The sequence below is a fragment of the Lupinus angustifolius genome, chromosome LG20, assembly GCF_001865875.1.
Source record: "Lupinus angustifolius cultivar Tanjil chromosome LG20, LupAngTanjil_v1.0, whole genome shotgun sequence".
NCBI classification, from domain to species: Eukaryota; Viridiplantae; Streptophyta; class Magnoliopsida; order Fabales; family Fabaceae; genus Lupinus; species Lupinus angustifolius.
Window position 1 is genome coordinate 6,147,865 of NC_032028.1, and position 24,254 is coordinate 6,172,118.

General features: G+C 33.2%; 4 protein-coding genes across 8 annotated transcripts; 2 read left to right on the forward strand and 2 right to left on the reverse strand.

Moving 5' to 3' along the window:
• LOC109335128 lies at positions 2,927-5,877 on the reverse strand. 3 transcript variants are annotated; one of them, XM_019571203.1, is made up of 4 exons: positions 5,696-5,877; positions 4,826-5,041; positions 3,628-3,885; positions 2,927-3,251 (listed from the first exon to the last, which is right to left on the reverse strand). In XM_019571203.1, exons 1-4 carry the CDS (start codon positions 5,708-5,710, stop codon positions 3,195-3,197), a joined length of 546 nt encoding a protein of 181 aa, XP_019426748.1. In that variant the 5' UTR covers positions 5,711-5,877; the 3' UTR covers positions 2,927-3,194. The 3 variants fall into 3 exon arrangements, with proteins under 3 accessions (XP_019426748.1, XP_019426750.1, XP_019426749.1); XM_019571205.1 differs by lacking the exon at positions 5,696-5,877 and adding an exon at positions 5,124-5,352 and having other exon boundaries at positions 4,826-5,035; XM_019571204.1 differs by lacking the exon at positions 5,696-5,877 and adding an exon at positions 5,124-5,352.
• Positions 9,960-19,817, forward strand: LOC109335085. Its single transcript, XM_019571149.1, has 8 exons — positions 9,960-10,133; positions 10,233-10,398; positions 10,713-10,893; positions 10,986-11,069; positions 11,477-11,584; positions 11,838-11,944; positions 12,724-12,775; positions 19,709-19,817. The coding sequence occupies exons 2-7, from the start codon at positions 10,322-10,324 to the stop codon at positions 12,746-12,748; spliced, it is 582 nt and encodes a 193-aa protein (XP_019426694.1). The 5' UTR covers positions 9,960-10,133; positions 10,233-10,321; the 3' UTR covers positions 12,749-12,775; positions 19,709-19,817.
• LOC109335084 lies at positions 16,438-19,744 on the forward strand. Of its 2 annotated transcripts, none has more exons than XM_019571147.1 (8): positions 16,438-16,501; positions 16,588-16,933; positions 17,033-17,198; positions 17,662-17,842; positions 17,935-18,018; positions 18,446-18,553; positions 18,812-19,081; positions 19,622-19,744. In XM_019571147.1, exons 2-8 carry the CDS (start codon positions 16,600-16,602, stop codon positions 19,718-19,720), a joined length of 1,242 nt encoding a protein of 413 aa, XP_019426692.1. In that variant the 5' UTR covers positions 16,438-16,501; positions 16,588-16,599; the 3' UTR covers positions 19,721-19,744. The 2 variants fall into 2 exon arrangements, with proteins under 2 accessions (XP_019426692.1, XP_019426693.1); XM_019571148.1 differs by having other exon boundaries at positions 17,036-17,198.
• LOC109335196 (probable serine/threonine-protein kinase PBL26) lies at positions 20,427-23,792 on the reverse strand. Of its 2 annotated transcripts, none has more exons than XM_019571307.1 (5): positions 23,323-23,792; positions 22,846-23,024; positions 22,566-22,755; positions 21,731-22,116; positions 20,427-21,406 (listed from the first exon to the last, which is right to left on the reverse strand). In XM_019571307.1, exons 1-5 carry the CDS (start codon positions 23,435-23,437, stop codon positions 20,855-20,857), a joined length of 1,422 nt encoding a protein of 473 aa, XP_019426852.1. In that variant the 5' UTR covers positions 23,438-23,792; the 3' UTR covers positions 20,427-20,854. The 2 variants fall into 2 exon arrangements, with proteins under 2 accessions (XP_019426852.1, XP_019426851.1); XM_019571306.1 differs by having other exon boundaries at positions 21,731-22,125.

A 24,254-nucleotide genomic window follows, 5' to 3' on the forward strand; every position in this document is an offset into this window, starting at 1 on the left:
GGATTGGTTAAGCATTTCTAGTATGTCTTTTACCTGCTGTTCTGTGAAGAGTTTTTCCTGTCCTTGGTGGTGAGAGCTTGATTGAGCATTGGATTCAGCATGGTCTTCCTTGTCTAAAGGAAAGAAGGCAGTGTGGTTTGCCATTCTGGATGGGTTATTAGATTGATATCCAGGAGGATAGCCATGCTTTAAGAAGCATGTTTCAACTGTATGGTTTGTTCTTTCACAATGAGTGCAGAATTTGGTGTTTAAGGGTCTTGTGCCTGATCTACCACCTCTTCCTTTATAGCCATAAGCACCTCTGCCCCTGAAAGTGGCATTATTTCTAGCATTTGTGTTTCTGTGAGGTTCTGGTTTAGAATTGATGTTTAGAACTCTGCTGTCTTGGTTGAAGTTTGAGGGGATGGGATTGTTCTGTTGTCTTTCTTGTTGGACAACCATTGAGAAGGCCTTATTTATGGATGGCAGAGGTTCAGTCATCATTACTTGTGAGCGAACTTGAGCAAATTGCTCATTTAATCCCATCAAGAATATGATCACATAATCTTGATCTCTATATTGTTTTACTGAATCAATTGCTCCACATGAGCAAGGCATAGCACATATGCAGTTCTTGATGGGTCTGAAATTATCAATTTCATCCCATAAGCTTTTTAGTTTTGTGTAAAATTCAGATACTGAAAGGTTCCCTTGGTTGAGGTGATAAGACTCTTGTTGCAACACAGCCATTCTGAACATATCTCCCTGAGAGTATCTTTCTTGCAAATCCTTCCAAGCTTCAGCGGCAGAGTTAATCCAGAGGATTGATTTTACTATTGAGTCTTCGGTGGAATGTTGGATCCAAGATAGCACCATTGTGTTGCATCTTTTCCATGGCCCAAACATTGGATCTTCTTTTGCAGGTTGCTTTAAACTGCCATCAATGAAGCCAACTTTGTTCTTGGAATCTAAAGCAAGGTTGAAGGCTCTTGACCAAGAGTGATAATTCTTGCCATCCATCAAGGGGGTTACAAGGACAAGAGCGGGGCTCTCACTCGGATGAAGGAAGAAGGGATTCTGAGGGTTTGTGTTATGATCAAGGCTTGGCGTGTTCATTTTTCAATGAGGGAACCGAGAGACATGGGAGGAAGAGCAGAAATGGGAGAAGAGGAGAAGCAGAAAAGCAGAAAGGAAGATAAGGTGGTGATCAGAGCAATGATTGCTCTGATACCATGTTATTTTTTAATGAAGACGTGGAGAGGAGAATTTGAGAGAGTAATCTGAGTTTTAGTTTGTGAAGAGTCATTTTCATTAATTCTGGATGGAGGTTAAGCTCCTTTAAATAACAATGTTACAAACTAAAAGGGGAAAGGAAACAAACTAACTTAACCAATATAACTAACTGGACAAGCTAAAAGAGGAAAGTTCAAAAACTAACTTCCAATAGAAAGGCTAAGCATAACTGGGCTTTCTGATAACTAAAGCCCAATAAGCAAAAGAAAGAAGGAAGAAGGAGATGAAGCTTTCCATGAATGAATGGTAACAATAAGCTTGAACATGGATAAAGTTTAACAGTAGAATCTGTTTTTGTTTTTGAAAAATATAAACATATAAAACATTTCAACGTGCAGCACTTTTTTTTTAAGAATTTAGTCTAAAAGACAAATTCTTCACCCAAAAAAATATAGAGGAGTTTTAACAACTTTATTACAATGTGTGTTTGCATTTTATCGAAACCATAATAACTAAAATCTTTCAAGTGATGCAAGTAATCACGTGTCTAAATCAACACCCTCCCATCCCTCAACACCCTCCTTTCTGAACCAATCTCACTGCAATAATCACATGTCTATATCACCTTTTGTTCTTGTTCATTGCAATTATGGGGTCATCATCCCACTCATGATGCTAAGAGTTGGATATATATGGTGAAACATAAATCTAATGCAAGTACTTTAATTGAAAGCTTTTTTTGCAACAGGTTAAGACTTAATTAGAGGGGTAGAATGATAACTTGTTACTTAGTGAGTAAGAACTTGTATGTTCAAATCGTGGAAATAATAAAATTATATATATTTATCCTCCTATATTTTATTAGGTAAGAGCATCGTGCATAGGGTTTAAACAACTCAGGCTATAGAAGGCAAATTAATTTACTCTCACAACAAAGTAACAAGGGACCATCATCAATTCTCTTGTTATACAGGCCACAACAAATTTGGTGGTTGAGACATCAGCATTTGCTCAATGTTACTAGATTCTTGTTGATCCAATCACAATTCAATTGCAAGGATAAAAAATATGAGGCTATTTTTTGGGTAAAAGGTTGGCTAGTTTTTACATTTTATTTTTTGGTAAAAGATTTCATGGAAAAAAATGGTGAAGTAAGTGCAGTTACAAACAAGGCATATATCTAGAGGCAGAAGAATTCACACGCTCCTTTTCGTGAGCACTTTTTGACTCCTTGGGCTCCACCAATTGGTTCGAAAGTAAACATTGAGCATTATTATTGTTGGGCTGCTTGGGAGTGCAGAATCTAACTTCCACCACATTTTGTAAAATGATGGATCTTCTTAAATTTTTAGTGATTGGTTAATTAAATTTCATTCCATTAATGAACATTAGTAATACATTCTATTTCTTTTTCTATTTTGTTAGATTCATCCAAACATACCACTAGATTTCATCAAAGCTCCTAAACTTTGCATTAGAGTATAACATAACATAACAAGTCTAAAAATAAAGACTTAAACTAAAATTTTAGAAGCTAGTAGATGCAATAATTTCTTAAGAAAGTAAACAACAAAACAATTGATTATTATAATTCTAAAACTATGCACACCTAAATGCTTCATACATCGAAATAACAAAATGTATGACTAAAACTAAATTGAAAATTTACTGTTATCACCAGCTACTATGAATATAACTTTCAAATCAGACATTCTGAATCCACCACTAATACCAAATTCCAACAAACTGTTGTCATTACTGTTCATAATTACAATGACTAAAAAACTCACTAGAATTACAATAATTCTAATGCTAATAACAGATAAGAAAAAAAAATACATTATTTCCAATAACAAAAATATATATTTATATATATAATAATGGTGGGTAGATCAGTGAGAATACACATAACAGTTTTTCCCTCTCAAAATCTCATTGGGAGATGAGATTGGAGATTGGAGCCAGTTGCAGCATAGCATCGGTCATGAAATGCAAGCAGCAGGTACAAGACACCTTGAAATGAAACCCAGCATATTCTTCTACAAATTCATAAATTAACCCAACAAAAATGTCAACCTTCTATTTCTCCTCAATTTATATAATAATGATAAAAATAAAAGAAATAGCAAAAAATGAGAAACTATATGTTTGAGACATTTCTAGGCTAATAAAATAAATAAGAATGTAATATTCATATAGTCTATGTAAAAAGTTATCTTTCATCATTAATTTATGTTACTTTTTATTAAAAAGTTAATAATTAAATAGGAATGATGGAAGGTGTAATAATAGTATATAAAACTCATATATATTATTGTATACATTTTTCTCTCAATAAATAATAAGACAGATGTGGATTATGTTTTTTTATAAATATAAATAATAGAAAAAAGAAAAGTTTGATGAGGCACCGACCCGCTTGGTTGTGCGGAGGAGATCGGGTGAGATCTTATAGAGATCTTCGTCGACAGGTTTACGCGGCGGAGATCGCGTAACGGTGTCGTTTTGATGCACCTGTAGCTTTTTGCTAACTCTAATTGCCTTCCGTGGCTGTTCCGCTACGACGTCGTTCACTTTCCCTTGTTTTCTCGTTATTATTACATTCACATCCTCTTTTTCCTTAACCATACCATTACCACCAACCGGACACCGTCTTTCCCTGTTCCTCGTCCCCTGCAATCACAAAGTAAGTGACACCAATGTCAAACTGGTTGGTCCGGTTCGTTGACTTGTACAAGAAAATGTAAACGTGGGAAACAAACAAACAAACGCATGTGATTTGCTTTTCCTGTTTCTACCTTTCACTTATGCACATCCATATTTTTAAATTGTCATTAACATAAAGTTGTATTTAAAGTAATTGTCTGGAAAATTATAGGAAAATGCAACTATATGACCACAATTCTATTGATTCCTGAGTACAATGTTTATTTGTTGAGAGAGACGATCCCAAAAAGATTAGTTCTTTATGCAGATACCCTTATCACTGTCAAAAAAATATTGATATCCTTATGATTGTAATTTAATGAAATTGTGGTTGTAATTTAATGATATTATGGTTGTAATTGTGGGCTATGATTTAAAACTCAGTACTCAACCACCATATCATGAGCAGAAACTTATACTCCAAAACTGTAAGTGGACAGAATTAATTGAAACCCATAAATTAGAAATTAAAACATTTATTACAGAATTTACTTATCAGGAATTTAATTTAATTTTAATGATCACATATACCCCATCCATCATTTAAATGTCATTTTCTAGAAAATCAATACGCATTAAGTATTTTTATCTTCTTGTGTTATATCATTTATCCAAATTAAATAGAATGCAGCGATAACAGATGCTGCCATTAATAATGATGTGAATTATGTTGATGCGAACATAAATAGCATTCATATAATGATATAAATCATCATGTTACTAAAATGGAGTAGTGAATATATTATAATGAGTGTGATACAGTTGGAATCACGGGAGGTTCCACTAATAGGATAAAACCAAAGATTCATTGTATTCTATACGGCCACGAAAAACTACCAAAGTGTAAAATTCTAATCGTGCAAGTAACATAGATGATGAAAATGGAAAAAAGTAAAAGATGCAGTACCTGGTTTTTGTGCTTGTTACTATTGTGAACTGTTTTAGGTTTATGAAAATGAAGAGCGTATAGATCAGTTTCAGTTTCAGCAGAGGAACTGTTACTGTAACGAAGAAGACCAGCTTGTCTAGGACAATCAAAATACTGAGTTATTGGCATATCATTCGCCAAATCCCAGTTCCCAAACGCTGGTATCTGTCCACTCTTCTTCTTCCATTCCTGTGACTATCACATAAAAAAAACACAAATCAATCATTGTATAACTATTCTCAATGAGAAGAAAAGGAAAGAGGAAAAATAAACTTACATCCATTTTGGCTTGTAATGTAAACTCAAATAGAAGAAAGGGGAAGAGTGGGTTAAAGGCTTTTTGTTTTTCAATTTATGAAAGAGAATGATAGAAGAAGGAGAGTGATGTGGTACTATTAACTACTATGTTTATTAAAGAATAGGAAACAAAAAACGGTGCCTGCCAACTGCAGTTACAACTTACAAACCATTCATTTCTTCCATTCCCTATACTAAGCTTTATTTATATAGACAAAAATGGGGGACCGTGGGGTAAAGACAATAAATTAATATCCGATAATATTTTTTAGTGTCAATATAAAAATTTATTAATTATAGAATAATGCTGTAACAATTTTAAAAACTATTACTATCATTTATATAAATCCATAAGTTCAGGAAGAGGGTTGGTTGATAATATTAATAAAATTTTGTCAGAATATTAAAAATTTAATTCTAACTATAAATGATATAACCAAAAAATATAAATACATTTGTGTTCAAAAGTAATTTCTTGGTTTTGGTGGTTGTGGGTGATGTATGAAGAAAGGACAGGGATGGGATAAGCTTACATCAGATGTCCATGCCTACCTTGATTTGGGGCATTTATTATTAAACAGAGTGAGTGTTGCAGAAAAGTGGTGTTTACTGTAGGGAAGTATGACCAATCTGAAAAAGGACTTGGAATTTGAATGCTGATGCTGCTGCTGCCAAACTGTCACTGTTTACTCTGTATCCTTCTCACTCTTGTGCACTTCAAAAATGCAGATCTCTCTGTCTCTTTGTGTCTATTTGTGCCAAACAACTACTGATTTCTACATATATGTCTGAACGGATTAGATGGACGTGATCTACATTTGAATATAATTTGATTAAATTATCTCATTCAATTTTATATATTTCTCATAATTAATTTTATTCAATTAAAAGAAGAATCATTAAAATAGAGTTCTATATTCAAAAATTACTAAAAGACAATAATATTTTGATATGAAAAATGATTATTTTTTCATTGTAAAATCATAACCATTGTTTTTATCACCACATGTTATCGTCTAATAATGATTATTTAATTATGTGAGAAAAAGTGCTTAAATAAAAAAAAGGATAGATTTGGAAAAAGGTATGTATAACTTATCTTGATTTTAGAAAACATCATGAGATATGGAATAAGAACTGGGATGATTAAATTTTCAAAGTGTTGAATATATATTAGTTTGAGGGGATTACTTATTTTAAGAGTAAGTTTTTTAAACTTATTTTTTCATTTTAGTCATCAATTCTATGAACATCTAATGATTTAGATTTACTCACTATTTAAAATCATTAAATTTCCCAAAAATTAATGACTAAAACTAGGAATAAGCGAAGATTCAGTTACTCTAGAGTAAGCTTATCCATCCTCATCACTTACTTATAATAGATATATACTACTTTAAATTTGTTAACAAATATAGTCGTGATAGTCTTGAACATTTCCCTTCAATTAATAACAACAAACAATGCAAGTGAGGAAGGTGAACCGAATTGATGGGTGGATTTTCAGAAAGAAAACAATAGTCAAAGAGAATGGAGCAAGGAGTCAACACGGAGTGAATAATGCAAATTTTATACTTAGTTTTATATTAGAACGAAACGCGGTGGTGTGGAAGCGAAGCACCAATGGTGTCTAAACAAAACAAGAAGTGATTTTTTGATGTGGAAAGTTTGACTTACATTTTAATGGTAACATGCAATGCCAACATTTGTGCAGGGCTAGTGCGCCATTAGGTTTGTTTCCAGGGAGTGACTTTTTACCAGTTTTTCACAGGGATTGGGACCCTTCCACTCTTCTTCCACACCCAAACAAAGCCTAACTTTGACAATGTTGTTTCCATAAGTCAATGATTTAACTCTAATTGACACTATTCCACAACAGGATACAACACTACACTACTTGTTTAATCATAGAATGATATAAAATCTAACCAATATATCATGGGTGTTTGTATGTAATATTATATATGTTGCAAAAAATAAGTATCTACTATACACTGTCATTGAAAGTAGTCATGATAAAATATTATAAATTTTGAATAAAAAGAAGGAAAAAATATGTACTAGTATTGTATGTACTGAATAATTAATTTTAAATTAATTTTTAGAACATATTATAAATTAATATAAAGTTTGAAATTTGTTGAAAGTAGTAAGGATAAAATAAATTTAAAAACCACTGTTATTTAGAGCTGAAAATTTAAAAGTAAGAAGAATGAACATATTTTTTGTCCCATAATTTGTGATACTCTATGTACTATAAATTATAACTGTCCAGAAAAATATTTAATAATCTTTTAACTTCAATATATATTTTCAACCAATTATAAGTTCATGACACATGGAGGAGTGACACTCACTATGAGACAACATATGTGCACCCACAATAATATCTTCAAGTATTTGAAACAACAAAATTATTAATAAAATGGATGGTTGAAATTATATTTTAGTTGAGACAAATGGTAAAAAAAGAATTATACATGTCAAAACAAAACTCCAAATATCAAAGTCAATTTCCATATGTTTGACATTAGTGTGTCTTAATGAGAACCCAATCATTTAAACGTTTATATCAAATGTCATTTAACTTGAATTTAAGTCTCCACAAATGTTATGTAATATAAAGTTTGAAATTTGTTGAAAGTAGTAAGGATAAAATAAATTTAAAAACCACTGTTATTTAGAGCTGAAAGTTTATAAGTAAGAATAAAGAATATATTTTTTGTCCCATAATTTATGTTACTCTATGTATTATAAATTATAATTGGTCAAAAAAATACTTAATAATTAAATTTTAACTTAAATATATTTTTTCAACTAATTATAAGTTCATGGCACATAGAGTGACACTCATTATAGGACAAGAGATATGCACCCACAAGAATATCTTCAAGTATTTGAAACAACAAAATCATTAATAAAATGGATGGTTGAAATTATTTTAGTTGAGACAAATGGTAAAAAAAGAATTATACATGTCAAAACAAAACTCCAAATATCAAAGTCAATTTTCATGTGTTTGACATTCGTTTGTGTTTTATGAGAACCCAATCATTTAAACGTTTAATATCAAATGTCATTTAACTTGAATTTGAGTCCCCACAAATGTTATGTAATATATGATACAGAAAAAGGACCCAAATACCCAAATAATAGCCTAATTTTTCTCACCGCCCAATATTAATCACAAGAACTCATTGGAAAGTATGGAACCATTTAGTATATAAGCTTTTGTTGCTCCAAACTCAAAATGCTAGTAGCAACTTAGATATTTTGTTTTGAACACATTAAAGAGTGACTGAGCAGCACTTGCAGGTTTTAATTAAACTATACATGAGAGGAAGCAATAGCTAGAGGATCAGGGTATGGGTAAACAAGTGTGGTAGTAGCTAGTCACCCTAGTAGTGGTACTATTTGCTGAAGGTCTAGACCAAATTAATTTACAAGAGAGTAAACACCTGCATTACATTTGAGCAAACAAATACGTTCATTTATTTCTAAAATTGTAACATTTTCCAACAAACTAAGTACCTTAGTAGCTACCAGGAGGGTAAAAATTAGAGTATAGATATATATATATATATATATGCATGAAATATAGCATTTAATAATCATATAGATTAATCTGCATGAAATATAGCATTTAATAATCATATAGATTAATCTGCATGCATACGTCAACAGGATCTAGGACGTTTGAACCTATTGAAAGAAAGGATCACTTTCACTCTTTGTGATATTAGTCATTAGATTTGTAGATAAATGGCTAGGATTGATAAAGAGAATAAGTGGTGAATAATGAGATAAGCATCAATGAATAGAGGTAACAGTTAGTAGATTCGACTTCAGATTGCAAATACAAAAAGGCCATTCCCCGATGGAGGTATGGGTCTCTAGGTCCAGCCAATTTAAGAAGGGAGCTACCTTTTAAACCCATACGTTTTGCCCCTTATTATATATATGTAACCTTGTATATATGCACATGGACAAAATCATGTACATTTTTTTTAATCAACATATATAACTATACTTCGGAGAGAGAAATGTCGTGGAAAACTAAAGAAAAATAAAATAAATTGGAAGTATCCTAGGACACAGAGTCATGTCTCAGGATATACGACCGTATTTTATTTCATCATTTCCGTCCTGCCACAGAAGACTCAACGGCTAGGTCGTGCCCCAAGGCACGAGCCGTGTGTATCAATCCAACCATCCAAGGCCAGACCATGTCCCGAGGCATGGGCTGTGTGTATGAGTTCAACCTACCATCCACAGTGAGGCTGAGTCTCCTGACACGCGGGCCGTTGGTTACCCAGATATCTATTCATTTCAGTTTTTGCTGTTTATATTGCTTACTTTGCTGCAAGTGAAAGAGTAGCTATTTTAGTTTCTTTCTAGAAGCTTCTTTGAGTTGTATTTGTTATTTGTTATAATATAGTTACAGCAGTTATAGGTAGTTAAGTTAGTTTATTAACTAACTTGAGTTTGCTTGCTTATCAAGCAATCTTCTCTATTATTGAGCTGAGACTAGAAACTTGTAGTTGCTGAATCCAGGTGCAAATTTTTTTCATTGTTGTCATATTCTTTTATTGATTTTTCATTATTATTTTTGTGTTGGTGTTGAATAATCTCATACTGAATTAGATTCGGAAAGACATGGCTTACGTGCCACCGCACAAGCGTCAGTCCAACGACAAGGATAAGCCGCCGCCGTCACCGGAGTTGCCACCACCACCACCTCCTCATACCCATTTCAAGAATAACCCAATAACAAAGTCTTCTAGTCCTCGTTCTCATTCACAAAAGAATGTTAATAAGATCATATATGCAGATCATGCCAGATCTAAAGGGTTGCTCGTTGGTCTCAATTATAATGATCTTTCCTCTTTTATAAAGCTTCACCCTATCTCTTTGGATTCTGTTAAGTATCAAGCTATAGAAAATCCTCATATTTTACTATGCACTCACACTCATCTTCCTCAACCTGAAGGTTATACTCTGCTCTTAATTTATATGGCTGCACTGTTTTTTTCTTCATGTTTTTTTGTTACATGCAATTCTAAATATATGTTCTTGTTGTTGTTTACAGTAGGATCCCAAGAAAGAAAGCCTTGGGAAGTTGTTGCTGATAAAACACTTCAAAACTTGATTCAATCTTTTGAGCATGTGAGGGCTGAGATGGAGGTTCAATATTTGGAACAAGAACAAGTTAAACCCACCTTAGTTGCTAGAATTGGGAAGATTCTATTTCATGGGTAAATCATTATTATTTTTAGTTCACTATCCGGTTGTAGTTTCATTCCATTTACCTTGTTTTTTTGGTGCTTGGTTATTCTTTAATTTTTCCAAAGTGAGATTTTAAATGATAGAACAAGAATACAAATTTAATTGATGTTTATTTGCAGGAATTGAATTTGTGGTGTCCTTTAATTGCATCCTCTGTCTATAAAAAACATAATTACACATTTAGCTCATGCTTGTTTTATTTTGAGAAACAGATGAAATTCACATATTTGTATTGTATGAGTGATAAGTATCATAATATACTGATCTATATTGTTCTGTCCAGGACACCTTCAGCTACAAAAGAAGAAATCATACAAAATTTGGTTGCTGGAACCATGCCGAGATACTTAAAGAGATTATTTTACACAGATATCCCTACTTCATATGTGGACAACATGACAAAGGGAGACGCAAAAAAAATCGGATTTGAATTTACAGAGGAGAAAGATGTGTTTCGTGTTCAGGTAATATCTGTCTCATGATTATGCTCAAGGTATATGCAATGCACAGTTTTCTCAAGATGGCTATCAAATCCTAAATTTCTTGCTTTTGTTAGTTGTCTGATGCCAACCGACCAGAATCAACTATTACTTGCAAGTGTAGCATAATGAAGGAACTGAATAAACTTAAACTCTTCAAGGTATGTTTTTTCTCTTCTCTTTTTCCTTTTTCTAACATTCAGAGTTGATAGATGTTATTTACTTTTCTGAGTTATATTCAATAGGTGTAATGTTGAGTGATTTTGGCCTGCAAAGTTTAGGTTGATAATTCTACATCTTTGGATGATAATTCACATAGTACTTCATCTTCCAATTTTTAAACATCATATCAGTAAAAATGACAGTCTAACACACGAGGCTCCCACCTAATGGGTTTGAGGAGGGTAGATGTATGTATCATTATACCACCAGCGGAGATTATTTATCTCCCTCGTACGGTTGCGCCAAGACTTACCCTATTTAAGAATCATAATATTTCTAGAAAAAATTTCATTTGAATATCATCGCTCTTATTGTATTTCTTCTCTTTTCCATGCTTATGTTGTAGATTGAACTAAATCAAGTTCGTCAAATGGTCACAGACATATCATGTCTTACCAAGAATGTTGATCTAAGGCTAATGCTATGCTCCAAAAGGATTTTGACAGTTTTAAAAGTAAGTACATTTCTTATTATTGGCTTTTGAAAGGCTACATGTTTGTTTCATTTTATGTTGCATTCATAATAGAATAGGGGATCATGTTTAAATTGTGTTGTGGTTTCTTGCAAGGGTATCTTCCCTTTAATTTAAAATGCCATATTGAAATCTTAAAAGAGATTTTGAACAAGATTAAGAAATTTAAAACTCATACATTGTTAGCCAATTTGAGAGAGGGACATGCAATTGAACTTATGCTATATGTTTCCAGGATGATGAAATGGGATGCATCCAGAGTTTGATTGAGTCTGCGGTTCTAGATCCAAATGTAAAGGGTGGTTTGAGATGGCCCCTAGGCAAATCAACTTCTGGAGACAGGTTTTCTGTTTGTGGGGTTTGGCACACTATAATTAAAGTTTATGCAAATCCTTCAATTAAGCTCAAGGTGAGATTTGTTGATCGATTTGATTTTCGGACATCAATGGGTGAATCTGCCTCCGAAGTTTACCTGAATCTGAAAGGAATTGTCTCACTGTTACAGGTGACTATTATTTATATTTCTTATGAGATGAATAAAAAAAATGCGAAGTGACACAAGTAAAAGAAATTAAAAGGACATGTCTGAATTGACCAAGGTTCAGAGGATAACAAGATTATTTTTCGACATTCACTTCTTTCAATATGATATATCATTTGAATGAATCGGAACTTTTGACCATTTGTTACTTTCACATAAGCAACTCTTTACTTGTTAAAAGAAGTTACCTAATGTAGAACTATAGAAAAGGTTAATTCCCACCTGGTGAGGTTTAAAGAGGGTATATGTACACATTCTTACCCTCGCTAGAGGATAAGCTATTTTTAGAACTTGAACTCATGACCTCAATATTACAAGGCAAACAACTTTACTATTGCGTTGAGGCTCGTCTTCTACTAATGTGTTACTGTTTACTGATTACTGTGAATTCCCCTATTCTCAACTTCTCTGATTACTGTGTTACTGTTTAGGCCTGTGCATGTCATGAAACTCTATCTCATTAGAGATCTGTCTAATCTTTTCGAAAAGCAATTCAGACTTGGCCAATTTCTACTCTTTGCGTGAATGATATTAGAATTCATACATTTGACTTACATTCCACTCATTCCTTCTCCAATAGGTGCAAAAGGTTGATACAGGATTGATTTCAAAGGAGCTTGAAGATAACTTAAAATTGATATGGGATCACTTGTTAGATTGTGAAAACATTTTAGGATGATGACTTGATTCAGACACCAACTCCCCCTCATTTCTCTTTTTCTCTTGATCTTAGCTAGTAATGATTGTATGAGATATGAGTAATGATGATGTAAATGATATTTTCCTCCTTGGTGAGAAGGGTGTAACAAAGTAGGAAATATGAACTAACCAGACCCCAAAAGATTGTGTTGGAAGGAGTACTGATTGATAAAACAAAATTATTGTGTACATTTTCTTTCTCTGAATTACTTGTTGAAGAAGTAATAATGGCTTGGGCTAATGCATGTACTTGGTATCAACATCTACTTGATCCTCTTATCTCTCTTTCCCTTCATAGTCTGTCTTCTACGGTTCCCTTCCTCCTTGCAATTCAGTTTTCATGCCAATAGATAAGCATCATACTATTCAATAACTATCAAAATTTTGAAACTCTACAGAATGGCATGAAGGTTTAATAATGGTCTTTGACCCATGTGGTCTCATATTTGCACTTGGCACCCCAATGATATCATGTTGTGTTTTTGACCTCCTAGTGGTCTTATATATGCACCTAGCCTCCACCTTTAACCTCAATGGTCTCATATTTGCATCCGGACCCCCAATAGTCTCGTGTTGTGCCTTTGACCCCTGGTGGTCTCATCTTTACACTCAGACCTCAGTGGTCTTGTGTTGTGCTTTTGACGCTCAATGGTCTAATCTTTGCATCTAAACCCTCAGTGGTCTCGTGTTGTGCCTTTGGCCCCTAGTGGTTTCACCTTTGCACCCAGATTCTCAGTGGTTTCATGTTGTGCCTTCGATCCTCAGTGGTTTCATCTTTGCACCCAGACCTTTCAGTGGTTTCGTGTGGTATCTTCGACCCCTATGGTCTCAACTTTGCACCCAAACCTTCTAGTAATGTGAGGCATCAAACTTGTCACTTGTGATCTTTTTAACCACTAACCTCAAGCTTACATTAGTCACATATGTTAGTTTTTTTCCACCTTGTGTTACTTCTCGGTCAAATTTTAGTATTTTTATCTTTATTTCCTTCTGACCATGATAATCCGAGTAAATCGTCGTTACTCCTCTTGTTATCTAGTAAGAAACAAGTAAAGAGTGACAACTCAGATTAGGGTTGGAATAAGGAAATAAGGAAACAAGTAAAGTTTAAAATAAAGAAATAAGGGAAAATAGCTTTGGCCTACTCAGATTAGGGTTAGAAACCCTAATATTAACCCCCTATATAATGCCTAAATTAGTAACACTTAAGGCTAATCACAAAAAAAGGAAATAGTGGAGACAACCCTATTTTTTTTTTAAAAGAGAAAAGGAGGAGAGGAAAGGAAGAGGAAGTAGTAACTAGAAAATGAATTCTAAGAAAAAAGAGGTAGCAGTTCAGAATAGTAAGAAACCAGTAATCCCATATCATTTTCACTATTCTCAAACTCTTTTAGGTTCATTTACTTTCTATTTCTTCACTATTTGTTTTATGTTTACCATTGTATGTGTGATTGTGTTGTGTTGAAATTGCATAAGAGAGTGGTGTTTTAAGTTTTTTTGCTGGAAACCATATATGTTTTCTAAGTCGGGGTTGCTGGAAAATGGGCGGTGGTACACCGCTGCGGCCCGCGACTAAGTTGTCGCAGCTGCCTCTCCTCCCAGTCGTCAACCAAATGGGTTATAACCCAATTCCCAAATGAATTTTAACCTTAATCTCCAAATCAATTTCAAACCCTAAATTCTAAATCAATTTTAACATTAATCGCCAAATCAATTTCAAACCCTAAATTCTCACATCAAATTTATTCTAAATCCCCAAATCTTTTTTTTAACCTAAATCCTGAAATCAAATTTAAACCCCACCCTAAATCTTCATTCTTATTTATTTATTTTCTATTTTTCAAATTTTGTTTTTTATATTATGTATATATATATTTATATTATGTTTTTATTATTATTGTTTCTTTGTTTAAAAAAAACTGTAATTGTAAAAAAATTAATAATGTATATATATGAAAATGCAATAAAAAATAAATATAAAAAAATATCAGTGATGGATATTGCTCTATGGGAATCGTGCTCTGTCGCATTATTGATAATTTCAAAAGATTTAATTTAATGAAGAAAATATATTATAATATGGGATTTGTGTCATATCGTGTTATCTCAACTTGATATTCTAAAAGTTAATTTAATAAAATCAATGAGAGATAATACATTAACTTGTGTTATGTTGCGTTAACTTGATATTTTCATAAAATTAATTTAATAAAATTAAGGAGATATAGTGCGTTATGACTTATGATACTCGTACACTATCACGTTATCTCGATTTGGTATTTTCATAATAATTTAATAAAATTAATGAGAGATAGTGCACTATTAGACTCGTGTCTTGTCACATTATCTCAATTTGATATTTTCAAAAAATAATTTAATAAAATCACGGTGCACTATGAGACTTGTACCCTATCGTTTAACTCGATTTGATATTTCAAAATAATTTAATAAAGTCGTAGAATGATAGTATACTATAGGTCTCGTGCCCTGTCAGACTATCTTATTTTATTATTTTAATTAAAAAATAACAACCTATCAAGCTTTTTTCTAGAAATGTACTGTTATACTGAGAACGTGTTACATGTTATTTTCTAATGTTTGTTACTTTTATTTTATCATGGATAAATCGTAATGTATAGAGAATTACTTATTGTAATGATATTAATATTTGCATTGTAATGCTCCATACAAATTTATTCATTTTTTTGTAGTAAGCAATTTAATTCCAAATTACTTTCGGTTTTACATTCAATACGAACAAATAACACCATATGTATTGATTAAACTAAAGTTAGTAACATTTTCATTGTTAACTGAATGTTACTATTATCGAGTACAATTGTTTTCAAATCGGCTCACATAACAATTTTATTACAAATAACAACATTTATATTCATTGAACAAAATATAGTAATATTTTAATGACTAACTGCATTATATTATGAAGTACAATTGTTTCTAAACTTGCGCACATAATTATTATTGTTACAGACAAACATTAGTAAATTTGCACATAGACATCTTATACAGAAACTTCACTCATACTTTATCACTATAATTACTCTTTATCAATAGTATGTGATCGATCGGATATGCACTATAATTTCTAATAATATGTAACTTTGTTTTTCAATTGACCTAAATAAAAGAAAGTGTCCTTTGTATGATCTAAATTTCAGCAATCAAATATACAAATATTAGCCCACAAATGAAAGGGATCAATAACTTCTAAAATAACTTTTAAAATATATGTGTTTTTTGTTTTGTATAATCGATTAACAATATGTTGAATCGATTATGTAGTTAGCCACTTCAATTAGTTAAGCTGAGTTTTGTTTGTGATTTTACTATAAAATGTGAGTCTTACACATTTGTAATCACAATTCAATAATAAAAATATTATGAAGTATTTTTCGATGTTATGAAGCTTGAATCTTTCCTTTTATTGTTCCTATCTTGAGTTTTTTCTTTTCAGGTATGAAAATCCATGTTTTATCAAGTATTCTTCGATATTATTTGTATAATTTTACTGAAAGTAAATGGTTGAGTTGCAATAAAAATAATAATAATAGACATGGAATTGTCTAATGTGGAAGTGAAAGCGACTCTTTTGTTTTTCCTTTGAGCTGAGACTGGAAACTTGTCGTTGCTGAATCCAGGTGAAAATTTTAATTCATTGTTGTCATATTCTTTTATTAATTTATTATTATTTTTGTGTTGAAATAGAATAATCTCACTGAATTAGATTTGGAAAGACATGTCTTACGTGCCACCGCACAAGCGTCACTCCAACGACAAAGATAAGCCGTCACCGTTACCGGAGTTGCCACCGCCACCACCTCCTCATACCCATTTCAAGCATAACCCAATAACAAGGTCTTCTAATTCTCGTTCTCATTCACAAAAGAAGATTAATAAGATCATATATGCAGATCATGCCGTATCTGAATGGTTTTTCGTTGGTCTTCATCATAATGATTTTCCCTCTTTTGTAAAACTTCACCCGATCTCTTTGGAATCTTTTCAGCACCAATATATAGAAAAGCCTCATATTTTACTATGCACTCACACTCATCTTCCTGAACCTGAAGGTTATACTCTGCTCTTAATTTATATGGCTGCACTGTTTTTTTCTTCATGTTTTTTTGTTACATGCAATTCTAAATATATGTTCTTGTTGTTGTTTACAGTAGGATCCCAAGAAAGAAAGCCTTGGGAAGTTGTTGCTGATAAAACACTTCAAAACTTGATTCAATCTTTTGAATATGTGAGGGCTGAGATGGATGTTCAAGACTTGGAACAAGAAAAAGTTAAACCCACGTTTGTTGCTAGACTTGGGAAGATTCTATTTCATGGGTAAATAACAATTATTTTCAGTTCACTATCCAGTTTTGGCTTCATTCCATTTAGCCTGTTTTTTTGGTGCCTGATTATTGTTTAATTTTTCCAATGGGATATTTTGAATAATAGAGCAGGAATACAAAAAAAAATGATGATTATTTGCTGGAATTGAATTTGTGGTGTCCTTTAATTGCATCCTCGGTGTTGCTAGGTTACTAATCCTAAGACCACATAGTTACACACATTTGTCCCAAGAGGCTACTCAGCTGGTAGGGTTGCGGGATATAAAGTGTGAGCAGTTGAATTCAATCCCGGTAGATGCACAAATTTCCCTCTGCCCATTCCGGTCATCTACAAAAAATATAATTATACATCTAGCTCATGCTTGTTTTCCCTTGAGAAACAGATGAAATTCACCTATTTTGTATCTTATGAGTGATAAGTATCATAATATACAAATCTATACTGTTCTGTCCAGGGCACCTTCAGCTACACAAGAAGAACTCAGACAAAATTTGGCTGATGGAATCATGCCGAGACAGTTAAAGAGAACATTTTATACACATATTCCTACTTCATATGTGGACAACATGACAAAGGGAGAAACAATAAAAATCGGACTTGATTTCACAAAGGAGAAAGATGTGTTTCGTGTTCAGGTATATTTTTGTCCCATGATTATGCTCAAGGTATATGCAATGTACAATGTTCTTAAGTTGGCTATCAAATCCTAAATTTCTTGCTTTTGTAGTTGTCTGATGCCAACCGACCAGAATCAACAATTTCTTGCAAGTGTAGCATAATGAAGGAGCTGGATAAACTTAAACTCTACAAGGTATTCTCTTCTCTTATTATTTTTCTAATATTCAGAGTTGATGAATGTATTTACTTTTCTGAGTTATATTTAACAGGTGTGATGTTGAGTGATTTTGGCCTGCATCTTCATGTTAGGTTTATAACTTTCTACATCTTTGGATGATAACTTCACTTAGTACTCCATCTTCCAAATTTTAAGCATCATAGCAGTAAAAATGGCAGTCTACTGTACAAGGCTCCCACCTAATGGGTTTGAGAAAGGTAGATGTAGGCAACCTTATCCCACAAGTGGAGAGGTTGTGTATCATGCTCGTACAGTTGCGCCAAGGCTACCCTGTTTAAGCATCATAATATTTCTAGAAAACATTTCATTTTAATATCATCCCTCTTATTGTGTTTCTTCTCTTTTCCATGCTTATGTTGAAATATCATCGCTGTTGTTGTAGATTGAACTAAGTCAAGTTCGTCAAATGGTCACAGACATATCATGTCTTACCAAGAATATTGATCTAAGGCTAATGCTATGCTCCAAAAGGATTCTGACAGTTTTAAAAGTAAGTACATTTCTTGTTATTGGCTTTTGAAAGGCTACATGCCTACATGTTCGTTTCATTTTATGTTGTGTTCATAATAGAATAGGGGATCATGTTTAAATTTTGTGTTGTGGTTTCATGCAAGGGAATCTTCCCTTTAAAATGCCACATCGAAATCTTAAAAGAGATTTCAAACAAAATTAAGAAATTTAAAACTCATAGATTATTAGCCAATTTGAGAGAGGGACATGCAATTTAACTTATGCTATATGTTTCCAGGATGATGAAATGGAATGCATCCAGAGTTTGATTGAGTCTGCGGTTCTAGATCCAAATGTAAAGGGTGGTTTGAGATGGCCCCTAGGCAAATCAACTTCTGGAGACAGGTTTTCTGTTTGTGGGGTTTGGCACACTATAATTAAAGTTTATGTAAATCCTTCAATTAAGCTCAAGGTGAGATATGTTGATCGATTCGATTTTCGGTCATCAATGGGTGAATCTGCCTCTGAAGTTTACCTGAATCTGAAAGGAATTATCTCATTATTACAGGTGACTATTATTTGGTTTCTTCTGAGATGAATAAAAAAATTGAAAGTGACACAAGTAAAAGAAGTTAAAAGGACCCGCCTGAATCTACCAAGGTTCAGAGGATAACCTAGTTATTTTTTGAAATTCACTTCTTTCAATATGATATATCATTTGAATGAAATGGAGCTTCTGAGCATCTGTTACTTTCACATAAGTAACTTTTAACTTTCGGAAGCGAAGAAGTTGTTTTTAGGATTTGAACTCATGACTTGTGGTCCCAAAGCAAGCGAACCTTATCATTGTATCGAAGCTCATCTTCTGCTAATGTTGAACTGTATTTAGAAAATAAATATATTAAATTTTTGTTTATATTCTCAATTTCTCTGTTTAATATGTTACTGTTTTGGCCTGCACATGTTTTGCAAGGATCTCTTCTCTATCTCATTAGAGATCTATCTGATCTTTTAAAAAAGCAATTCAGACTTGACCAATTTCTGCTCTTTGGATGAATGATATTTGAATTCATACATTTGGCTTACGTATTCATTCCTTCTTCAATAGGTGCAAAAGGTTGATATAGGATTGATTTCAAAGGAGCTTGAAGATAACTTAAAATTGATATGGGATCACTTTTTAGATTGTGAAAACTTTTTAGGATGATGACTTGTTTCAGACATCAACTCCCCCTCATTTCTCTTTTGCTCTTGATCTTAGCTAGTAATGATTGTTTGAGATATGAGGAATGATGATGTAAATGATATTTTCCTCCTTGGTAAGAAGTAGGAAATATGAACTAACCAGGCCCCAAAAGAATGTGTTGGAAGGAGTACTGATTGATAAAACAAAACTATTATGTACATTTTCTTTCTCTGAATTACTTGTTTAAGAAGTAATAATGGCTTGGGCTAATGCATGTACTTGGTATCAACAACTACTTATACTCTTATCTCTCTTTCCCTCCCTACTCTGTGTTCTACTGTTCCCTTCCTCCTTACACAACGATGCTAGCATAAACTAGCAAAACTTAAACCATTGTCTCAAGGTAAAAGCAATGATTATGGCATAATTTAAGATCATTCAACAAAGCTATTCGGTTATCAGGCAACAAAATGAATAAATTCTTTCAACTGATAACTAACTCTACTCAAAAGTATTGTTCTGTTTTTTAAGATAGCATTAATTGTCACATAGATGACACAATCATGTAACAACATCTAGAACATTACATTTGTCACAATCAAATAAACCGAGTAGGGATCACTCTTCCAATATAGGCCAAGCGCTCCCTATGGGATTTCACAGTGATCTTCACTCTAGTTCTTGAAACAAAAGGAAATAAAAAAATTGTACATGAAGCCTAATAAAAAAAGAAAGAGATATAAATGATGCATGATTTTCAAGTTTCAGTTTTGAGAATAATTCTACATATATGGTTATCTTATGCTTCTTGTATAGCTCAACGAAATTGATGTATAAACAACCAGACTTTGACATAACATTACAAAGCGACATGTCAAAGTATGTGCATGCCTGTTATTCATCATGCATGTATGCAACCATAGGTTGATAATTTTGTTATGTATAATGAACATTTCTCTCATCTAATTCCACACTGCTCTTGGTGCTATTTGGGATTTAGGGAAATGCTTCTATCCTCATATGATGCCATGCTACTCTTGTGGCTTAAAATTCAGATAGAAGATTTTCTACTACTCTTGGTGCTTAAATCTTTTGCAGAAGTTTTTTTGCTACTCTTCTGACTTAACCCTCTTGTAGAAGATTTCATGCTGGGCCTTAATTTCCGTGTGGTTTCCTACTGCTTTTGTTGCTGGAAGAAACACTTCCATCTTCTGCTTCTGAAGTGATTGTTCCATTCCTTGATCTTGTGCTGCTTTTGCGGCTTGATTTGGAGTAAAACTCCTTGCTTCCCATAGTATCTTCTGAAACATCACTTTCTTGGTATTTTGAACTTGATCCACCCTTATACTTAGAAGAACCCTTCTTTGAACTATATCTTCTGCGGCTCTCCTTATCAACCCCTTCTTCGCTTCCACTTTCATATTCACTTCCACTTTCACTATCACTTTCACTTGCACCTTCACTATGTTTAGAGACCGATGCGGCATGTGAGACAGAGGGTGGAATAGCATCTGCGGGAGGAACTACGGAAAGAAAGCTCAGAGCAGTTACAACATCACTAATCAAAGGACGGGCTTCTGGTTCCTCTTGTAAGCACATTGCTGCTATTGCAACAGCTTGGTTGAGATCCTTTTCTGGGAACTGCTTATCAAGAAGTGGATCTGCCATATCTGGAAACCTTTTTGGGTCCCTGAATAAGGGTTGTGCCTGCTCGGTCACAAAAGGAAATGTGTATCATTATAGAAAAAGCATGTCAATTAATTTTTTGGAAGTTGACAGGGTTTTAAATCATGGTGACAGACAACTACAACTAGTATGGTCAGCAATCACAACCTATTGCATTCGTGGTGGCTGCCGCAACCACGATATTTGGCTTCATAAAATGACCTATTGCATTTGTTAATGAAACTCAATTTGCACAACCAAACCGAGATTTTGGAGTGTACACACTACAAGCCAAACATGCTTATCATTCTAAACCAAAGGAAAAGCAATATAGGACAATATCCATAGGAGAATGGTATAATTTACCCATGAAACTAGGTTTTGCTCGTCATTTGGTCTTCTGGTATCAACTGCTCGTCGCCCAGTTATGAGCTCTAGCAAGACAATTCCAAAACTATATACATCTGATTTAATAGTGACTTGACCTGTTCTCACATACTCTGGAGCACAGTGACCATAGGTACCCATAACTCTTGCAGGTGAAGGGGTCATCTTATTATCTCCACCAGTAAACTTGGCCATTCCAAAATCACTTAGTCTTACATTCAGATTCTCATCCAGTAAAATGTTTGATGCTTTTAAGTCCCGGTATATAACTGGAGGATTGGCACTGTCATGCAAGTACTCTACTCCTCTAGCAGCTCCAACTGCTATTTTCATTCTGTTGTACCAATCTAATGGAGGCTCGTCACCTTTTTTCTCTGCGCCAAAAGCACACAAGTGATATATTTAAGATTGAAGCAACTAAAAGGAAGTTGGTTTGTACCAAAACTAAGATAATATACTTTAACAATCAATACTTTTTCAGTCCTTTATATCTGCAACAAGCATGTTTCCTAACAGATAGCCACAAATTAATCCCATTCGAGACATTGATATGATCGAAGTGGATTTTATACTCCAAGTAATGCTAAGTAATTTACGTATATCATTCACAGTTCATTTAGCAGTTGACATGTCTTGGTTAAACATTTCATATCATAAACAATTCAACAGGAACAATTTATTTGCAAACAGAACACAATGGAGTAATAAGCTCAATATACACATGTTTAATGGTATATTTTCTCTAAGTTATCTAACCAATAACTCTTTCAAAACTCGACAGAAAAATTTATACAGAGAAGGAAAGGTTATGTACCAAAAAGACGAATTTCCAGAGGAATCGCTTGAATGAATTCATAAACGAGAAGACGCTGATCCCCATCAGCACAATAGCCAATGAGATTGACCAGATTTTCATGGTGCAAGAGACTTAGCGCCCAAACCTCAGCCAGATAATCCTTGCAACCTTGCATAGCATTTCGGTCGAGTTGCTTCACAGCCACAACCTGAATATATCCCCAAAGAAAGAATGTGATAAAACAAACAAAGAAATTATTGAGGGTCTAATTTTGAGCAATTCAAAGTTAAAAATGAACCTTGCCAGTTGCAGGAATAATCCCTTTGTAGATTCTGCCAAAGCCTTCTTCACCCATCATACATTCCTGCCTGAAATTCTTTGTTGCAGTTGCTAGCTCCCGAAAAGTGTAATTTTGTGCATTAATATTTGCAGGGTCAAAAACTTGGTTTGGGTCATCTGGCCTTGGTTTTTTCATATCTGCATATCAACATAACAAAGATAACATCATTTTTTTTTCTGTCATGCAAACTAGTTAAAAACAATGTTGCTAGAAATCACAATTTATTAATGACAAGCTTGTCATACATAATGTATAATAAGATAACCATTCACATGCATTGAAATGACATCAAACAATGTAAACTTTGGACTATTTCTTGATTTGTGTCCATTATGCATGGGTCTTGATTTGGACACTTATGATTCATAAATCTTTATCACAACCATTTTTACACATGAATTATTACTAGAGAAAAAGATGTATGCACGAAGTTACCTGGAGCTTTCGCCGTAACGTTTTCCGGTGGTGTATTTCCATGCTCCCTCTTGCTATTGCTTTTCTTACTTTTCTGAGATGTAAAACACGGTAAGCAGTTCATGCTTCCAGGCATAAAATATCAAAATGCAACCTTCAAGAAGTGTTCCTCCTTGTTGAGGAACTACTACAAATTACAAAAAAATATATCTATAAATCTTCCTTCTAAACAATGTTTTCATCCAATATCAATGGCAACAAAAATTGTCTCAAAAGTGTAAAACACTTTGTTAAATTAATTAATAAGAATTTGTAATATCAAAGTTAATGATTAAATTTTCAAGGGTCCCTCAAATGACATTGAAGGACCCCTTTATGAGGGGAATAAAGTCTATAAGAATGGAACAACAAAAAGATCAAAAGAAGAGTAAGCCATGTTTGGTGACAAAGGAAAAATGATGATGTTTTCCCTCCTCAGAAGTGTAGGAGAGAAAAGTGGGAGAGAATTGAATGGACTTAATTATTAGGTGCCCTTTTAGATGGAATCCATAAAATGTGGAATACAAATTATAGTTTTTGGGTTGAAATTAGTTGGATGTGACTATTGTCTTCACATATATGGATGGTATCCAGCCATTTCCTTTGTTTAATTAAGGTTATATTTTGACTACCTTGCACCATTCTTTACATCAATATGGTTATGACTTATGGATAAACATTAACTCTCCCACCCAATAATATTATATTACCTAATATTAAATTTTGTTTTAGTAAGGGGAATGATAAGTAGCACAAAATGAATACTTTTTATTGATATAAATTGAGAAATTTTTAATGATGTGATACTATATTATTGGTGAGATATGATTGAAGATATCAAATTGAAATGGATAATCTCTAACCATGATTTACATGATGTAATCACTAATAAATATCTTTCTATACCATGTTTG